The following is an 8,098-nucleotide window of genomic DNA, read 5'->3' as shown; positions in this document are numbered from 1 at the left end:
AAAAAAAGAAATTTACCCTCTTCATTAGGGTTATTAAAAGAGAACTAAGAATATGATATAAAGAAATAAAAAAATACAAAGCTTCTTAAATATCTGAACAACAACAAAAATCTAAAAACAGGCAATGAGGTTAAAGACCTACATTACATACATCCTATGTTAATAAATACATCCTACATTGCATACACCCTACATTACATACATCCTACATTAATACATACATCCTACATTACATACACCCTACATTACATACATCCTAATTATATACATACATCCTACGTTACATACATCCTAATTACATACATACATCCTATGTTACATACATCCTACATTACATAATCCTACGTTAATACATACATCCTACATTACATACATACATCCTACATATGAAAACATAAAACATAGAGGAAGAGGGATTTTATAAATTTCCTTACATTGTAAAGTAGCAGTATTTTGGCTTTTCACAGAAACCCAGTTGTGACTTTGCTCTCAGATGTCAGACTCATTTCAGAGCTCATACCTCTGAAACCAAGGGCACAGAGGACAGCAAACTCAGAAACACTCTAGGAACATGATCTAAAGATCAATATTGGCTCTTTGAATACAAAAATAAACTGTGGCAAACATCAATTCAATTAATGCTTAAGGGAAGTAACTGTAAAACCTTTATTTCTACTTCAACACCAATAACAAAAGGGGGATAATAATAGCACCGAACCAATACAACTGCTGTAAGCATGAGATGACTAACCAGGGAAGTGATGAAACCAACGGCAAGCACATTAAGCGGAAGTGTGAAGAACTACTCGGCCTATGTTTCAATGAGTGTTGACTACTATCATTGCCACAAAAATAACAATTTCAAACTGACAAATTATTCAAATATTTTAAATTTATTGTAAGTGCTGATGACAGAATTAGAGGAAAACCCCTACAGAGCAAGGTTTCCCTAATGGGGCAGTGGTGAGTCCCCAAACCAGGAAACTGAAACCTCATCTCCTTCCCTAAGGACTGTAAGCACTCCCTCTCACCGCCTGCTACTGCTGCCCTTTGGCAGGCAGAGAGAATCTCCACGAGAGCATCATTCTGTCTCCGTCCTCTCTGGTACACTACCTCCCTACTAGTGCTGCTGAGAGTTCCTTAAAGACACCAACCACGCCTTATGCATCTAAACACTTCCAGGGCACCTGTTTCTACACACAGGCACAAGCTCAATAAAAACACTAAATGAGGGCTGAGCATGGTGGTGCACACCTTTAATCCCAAACACTTGGGAAGCAGAGGCAGGCTGATCTACAAGGTGAGTTCCAGGCCAGACAAAGCTATCAGCAAGGCACTATTAACAAACATATTAAATGAAAAATAATAACTCCATATGACATGGTTTGGGGTTTATATTTCATATTATTGTCACCTTGATATGAGAAAGACAATCAATGAAGAAATTTAAAAAAAACAAAAAAGGAAAGAGATTATTCAAGAAAGAGAAAGCTGGACTGGGGGTGTAACTCTAGGGTGGAGGCTTCAAACCCCATGTATGTGGCCCTAGCTTCCATCTCCTGGAAAAAACAAAATCCAGCCCCATGGAGTGGTATAAACCTATAATCCCGGCAATTGGGAAGTAGAGATAGTACTATCAGAAGTTTATGACCAGCCTCACCAACCCAGAATTAGGCTGGGCTGGAATAGGAGACCCTATCTCAGATATACATGCAAACACACTGACCAAGCACCCTACAATCATCAGACAATGAGTCAGGATCTAGGATTCTAAAGAAGGCCCTGTGGGTAGGACACAGGCAAGCATACCCACTCGTGAGGTAAGATGGAACATTACTACTGACTGACTCAAGAGTTCTAAGCTGCATTCCCATCAGAATAATGCTTTTCAGATGCTACCTGCACTCACAGTAAAAAAATAAAATTAACAACAAAATATCCACACATTCTTCGGCACAGCTCAGCACACATACACTACCAAATAGTCAAGTGACCCACAAAGGTGAACACACAGCCAGCGAAGCCTGGGCTCAGGAGCATCAGCCTGAACTGCACCAGCACTCCCTGAAGCCAACACAGGTAATTACACAACTAAGTAAAACAGCCTTTGCTAAGCAGAGCCTGTTCCCAGCGAGCCCCCAGGCAAACTCTGCCAGTCAAACTCTGGCCCAAAGATTCTCAGTCCTTTGTAGAAATTCTGCAGCTTCCACTTTATCCTTAATGTCTTTAAACTGTTGATGTCCTGAGATTTTAGTTAAATGTGTTTGGATAACGATGACTTTACCAAATAAGTGAGTGAAAGACAAAAAACTACTTTAAAAGAGCCTATTTTGTTGTATATATATACTCTCTCTAAAATTTGCCAGTTTTCATTTAAATTGGAAGAGAGAAGATGGGCTGACTTGCAAGTCCAAGTAATGCATTACACAAAGTAGACCACTGGTTAAGACAGTATCGTTTCCAGACGGCCTTTCAAGTATCAAGGGAAACCAGTATAACGCTGGTCCCAGTAAGAAATGTCTACACATCATTTGCCACTGAAGAGCTAGTGGTAGCAATTTTCACCACTCCCAAATACCAAGTATGCCTTCAACAAATGTGTTCATCTGACAAGACAAAGTCAGAAACAGGTAGTCAGACCAGAAAATCCCTTTCTATCTTTCTGTCTATAGGTAGTTCTTCATCTCTGAGAAGACAAACAAAATACACAATTCTGGGAAGACAGGCATGGTGGCTCACACTTCTAAAAGCTTGCAGTGAGAGTTGAAGCTGGAGGATCATCATTAGTTCAAGGCCAGCCTGGACTATCTTGTGAGTTCCAGGGTCACATATCAGCATGAGACCCTGTCACACTCCGGTACAAGAACCCTGGGAGTGTCTGCAGGACTCACTTGGTTCCCTCTACACAGAGCTGTTGCACACCTTCCAGTGTATCCCAAAGGAACCGCTTATTTACATATACGCAAGTATCCTTCCACTGAGCTATAGCCCCGGCCCAGAAATTCGTTAGATCAAGAAAAACATGTTCTCCTGATAAAAAATAAAATGCAATTCTCCTAGGAAAAGGAAAAAAAGCCACAAGGACAATTTGCTGGCGCTGTCCAGTGGATTCTCTGTGACAGAGTGTGCTGTATCCATTCTTGTCAGTTCAGCGCCCCCGAGCCACCAACACGGAGCGGGAATGTAGCTGTAACCAAACTGGACTTCAACTCTATGTTGTTTTAATTCATGCACATACAGCTAGCTGCTACCATCTCAGGCAGGGTAGCTACATCACCACACCTGGTAGCTACAGGCCTCAGCTGAGCAGCCACCTTCCCTTACACCAAAGGCCACAACTGGAAAATCTGTCATTCTAAACCAGTGTTGACTTCCCTAGCTGGCATTAAAACTTCCTTCTAAGTGGATTTTTCAACAAAATTTTGGCAATTTTAATCCTGAAACCTAAGCCTGATCCTAACAGGACAGTCAGTGTAGGAAATGTGGTGGAGCAAAATGCACAGGACGACTTCCATGACACGGAGTCCGGCGTAAAGACGCTAACCTGCACGGGAGGTGATGAGCAGATCTCCAAAAAAAACCAAAGAAAGGTTCATGGGCTTATGGGGCAAGAATCACATTGTTTGAAGGATTCATTTTTTATGACATTTGCCTCTTCATGGATCTCAATAAATTTTCCTTTACACAAACAAGGAACCTTATTTGTTTGTTGGAGGTACCAGAAATTTGTGCACGTCAGGCAAATATTCCAACACCAAGTCACTGAGTAGATCTTCTGAGAGAGAGTCCCTTTGACATTGTTCAATTTTCCAATGGTGAGAAAGGAAAGCAAAATGTCTACTGCCCTCTTGGTAGAAAGGTAAGAAACAAACTACAAAATGCAAAGAAACGAGTTCATTAACACCTATGTAGGCTAGCCTCGTTAAACCTCAACAAAATCATTCCTACTTTGCCTGACTTCCTAACCGCTGTTATGATCAGCCTGTGGCCAGACTCCATAACCAAGTATTCTGCTCATGAAAACCTCAATGTAAATACACAAACTAAAATCTGATGAAAACTGATCAAATTGCGAACACTTGATAGCCTGAAGAGGAGCAAATGTTTCAAAGAGACTAAGATACAGGGGTCACACCATAACCATTACGATGGAGATTAAAAAAAAAAAAACAAAATCTGTAGTCAGTAAAGACGACACCCGAAGAAACTTTGTTTAAGAACACACGGGAGGCAGGCACGGAAATCCCAGCACTTGAGAAGCTGAGGCAGGAGATCTGATCTGAGTTACAGGGGGTGACACAGGTGACTAACGCCAGGCAAAAGCCCTGTGTTTCTCATAATCTCAAGGTCAGTGATTGATTTCTTTCATCAGGCTGACACACATATATGTATTACATACAAGTACAAATATTTTGATTATTTCATTGCTTTTAAGTAGAAAAATAGAAGCTGTTTCTGAAAGCCTATAATCTCATTTCAAACAAGCAAACCTCAATCTACTGTGCAAAGAATAAATCCACCAGCTATTACAGAGCATACCTGGGAAAGCCAACTACACTGAGCAAAGCCATTCTTAAGGCAGCAGTGCAGCTAAGACGGGATTCAGCTCTGCAGGCAGGCGCTCCATGCGTCTCTCTACCACTGCTGCTGCTACTGGGCTCTAGAAAGGAGGAGGTGCTCATCTCCATATCCAGAAAGCAGTGGGGTCTCAACAGCTCTTCACAGAGAAGCAACACGTATACTATCCCAGGGGCTCACGGGAAAATAGTTATCAAGGAGGGAAGGGGAGAGCCTTCATGGGACAACAGACAGCATTTCCTCACACAGCAGGAGTCGGCCAGACCAGGGTGCTGTCGTCTTTCTGGTGCGGATAAATAAAATCTGCAGGTGCAGGCTGTGTCGTCAAGAGGGGGAGAGGATTGAAAATGGAGAACTGTTTTGCTTCCTGACCCTTCCAGTACCCTCCATTCTTGTCAGCGGGATCCACAGCAGAGTGCTGAGGAGCCTGGCCAAGCTTCCGCAGGTAGACACCCCACCTCTCCACGCATGATTCCAATCTTAAGGAAGAAATACTCAATAAAGAAACAATAGGGGGGGAGGATATGGCATTTGGACAGAAATGGAAGCCCTGAAAATACGTGCAGTTTACAGGTAAACACCACTTCTCACCCAGCGCTCGGAAGGCCCCCTTCAGCACTGTGGTTAACACCCCTTCTCTCCAAAATGCAGAGTCAAAGCAAAAATAGAAATCCATTTAAAGACACTCTGGGCAAATTAAGTCTCATAACAATTTTTAAATTTTTAATAATGTCAGATTTATGAGATAAAATAGATAAATTCTAGAAAACAAAAGAAACATACTTAACAGAAATGGAGGGCTGAGTTTAAAACATAAACACAGTGCAGGATCACAATGCATGAGAACTGTCTGAGCAGAAGTCCGACTCCTATGGATTTTCTAGATGTCAATGCGTATGGACCAAGTCTCTCATGTGTTCACTTTGCGAGCCCCCAAATTCCTCCACGATGCATTCCTGTTCCTCTATGATAGCTTTTGCAGACCTTTTTTAATAAGTTAATGTCAATCACACCAAAAAACACTATTTAAGGAATCTATCGACAATATTTAATTATAAAATTGTACTTCTGAAAACATTAGGCTTCCTGGCTTCGGGGTTCTGATGAGAAATGCAGCAAGGCTTTCTTTCCCCCCACAGCCAAAGCATTCTCAACCCAAAGCATAATATACACTCAATCATGGCTCCTGACTTATGCGTAACATTGCAAATTGGCTCATATGCTGTAGCGTGCTCTCGCCCTTACCTGTGTATCCAGCGTACCATCCCCAGGACGCCACCATTCCTAAAAGCCATTTGTACATGAGTCCCTCGATATACCAGAAGCGCTTACTGTCCAGCACCCGGAGGGGCTGCAGTATGATTACATAGCAGATGTAGGATGGAATAGCAACCAGGTTGTTGGCGACCATGAAGGCAAATCTCATCAGGGCTTTCGCGACGACCCAGCCCATCCACGGAGCTTCTTCCACGGCCACAGCCATGCTCACATTGGCGTCGCTCCCGTCTTTCTGGGGATGAAAGGAAAAAATCATTTCGAAAGGAAAATGGATGCAACACCTCTAAAGCGGCCAGCAGCACAGAAATCTCCTCAGGAAAAACCGCGAGGGTCTGAGCTCTCCCCGGTGCAGCACTTGGCGGCGGCGCGTCGATCTCGAGGTCAAATTCCAGAGGGGGGACAGGGAGAGGGGGACAGAGGGGAGGAGGGAGGAGCCGCACAAGGTCAAGAGCGGTTCCGCGGGGCACGGGCCGCGGCGGAATATATTATATTTAGACAGCGCTGAAGCCGTCCCGCTAGCCGGTGACCTGGACCTGCCGGACGCCGCACACGGTCCCGCCACCGCCGGCCGTGCCTGGACCGGGGCTCCCCCAGGGCTCGCCCGCCGCAGCGGCGGGCCGTTCGCTTTTTCCTCGTCTTTAAGGGGGAAGGAAAGGAGAGGGGCCCAGGAAGGAGGATGGAGGTGAGAGGCAGCCGGCGGGAGGGGGAGGGGAGCGGGACCCAGGCGGTGAAGCCGCCGAGGGGCGAGGGATGCCGAGCCCGCCCGCCGCCCGCTCACCCGGCGGAGGTGAGGCTCGGGCAGCGGTTTGCCCAGGTGAGGAAGGGGGCGGCCTCGGGGTCGCCGCAGCGGGCTCTCCTCGGTCCGGTCCCCTCAGCCGCGTCAGCTCCTCCGGCTCCCTTCAACGGGCTCCCTTCCAGGGGACTCCCCTCAGCCGGGTCTCCCAGCCCGCTCTCCCCGGCGGGCTCCCCTCAGCCCAGTCTCTCCCAGCGAGCTCACCTCAACGGGCGCAGGCGGCGAGCGGCGACAGGATTGAGGGCCGGCGGCAGCGGCGGCGGCGGCAGGAGTCCCCGGCCCGGGGGTCGCGGTCATGGACGCGGTGGCGGCCCAGGCCTCGCTTCTCCGCGGCCAGCGGGACGTGAGCGCGCGTGCGTGCGATCCTTCCGCAGCGCGGCCGGCGAGGGTCCCGGGAAGGGCGGGGGAGCCGAGGCGGGGGCGCGGAGGGATACCGCCGGGGACAATCACGGCGACACGTGCGGGAGGCTAGCAAGCGAGCGGGCGAGCGGCTGGGGCCGGCTGGGGCGCGGCGCTGGAGCCTCAGGCCAGGCGAGGCAGCTCGAGTGGGTGCCGTGGGGTGCCGCTGGCGCTCCGCACGCGGGGCCACCGTGCGCCCTCCTCCAGTGCCGGCTCTGGACGCGGTATTGACAGCCTCGGTGTCGGGTGGCAGGGTTGCCCTGGTGACGGATGCGGAGGGTTTACTCTTTGTGGTGGGAGCGGCCAGTGCGGGTTGCCCAAGCTTGGAGAGGAATCTCGGAGAAGACCTCGGCCAGCTGCGACAGCACGCTCCTGAAATCAGAGCCGCGGCAGGGGAGCGCGCACCGTGCTCTTTGTTGCCTCCTTTGGGTACCAGGGACGCTGGGGTTCTGAGGAACCTTTTCCCTGAATCCAGTGCTGCTTGCTGATCATGCCTGGGGCTCGTTTGATCGTCCAGAAATTCTAAATGAAACAGGCTTGCGTGCACTTGGTAACTGGGAAAGTTGCCGTGCCAGACATCACTGAGAATACAGAGTAACTGAGCTAGGAAAAGGTTCTAGAGCAGTGTGGTTCTCAACCTTCCTGATGCTGGACCCTTTAATACATACAGTTCTTCATGTGCTGACCCCTAAACCATAAAATTTTGCTGCTACTTTGTAACTGTAACTGTACTACTGTTATGAATCATAATGTGAATATCTCGTATGCAACCTTAAAGGGGTCATTACCCACAAGTTGAGAACCACTGTTCTAGACAGCGAAAACATTTAAGAACCCGAATCTGAGAAAGACTTGTACTTAACAGGGTGGACGATGATTAAGAGTCTCAGAACTCTCTCCTACATCTTTATTAACTTTAGGTGCTGGGTCTAAACCCAGAATCAAATGTTCCCCAACAATGACCAGTTTTAGACCGCAATCCTGACCTGCCTATTAGGGAAAAAAGCTCCAATACTTGCTAACTTTTTTCAGTTTTAAAGTTGTCCAGTA

At 47.2% G+C, this 8,098-nt stretch overlaps 1 protein-coding gene across 2 annotated transcripts in view; it reads right to left on the bottom strand.

The window, feature by feature from the left end:
* The window catches only part of Lpgat1 (lysophosphatidylglycerol acyltransferase 1), a 66,649-nt gene extending 59,688 nt beyond the window's left edge, over positions 1-6,961 (bottom strand). The window contains exons 1-2 of one of the 2 annotated variants that reach the window (XM_005348888.2): positions 6,854-6,961; positions 5,824-6,088 (exon numbers count right to left, since the gene is read on the bottom strand). In XM_005348888.2, coding sequence (XP_005348945.1) covers positions 5,824-6,088; positions 6,854-6,946 — 358 coding nt within the window. In that variant the 5' untranslated portion in view covers positions 6,947-6,961. The remainder of the gene's footprint in view (positions 1-5,823; positions 6,089-6,853) is intronic. The other variant, XM_013346950.2, reaches the window with a different exon arrangement.
* Positions 6,962-8,098: the final 1,137 nt, after the last annotated feature.

Source organism: Microtus ochrogaster, chromosome 6, assembly GCF_000317375.1.
Source record: "Microtus ochrogaster isolate Prairie Vole_2 chromosome 6, MicOch1.0, whole genome shotgun sequence".
NCBI classification, from domain to species: domain Eukaryota; kingdom Metazoa; phylum Chordata; class Mammalia; order Rodentia; family Cricetidae; genus Microtus; species Microtus ochrogaster.
Note: the sequence above shows the minus strand (reverse complement) of the source record. Positions and strands in the feature narration are given on the sequence as shown.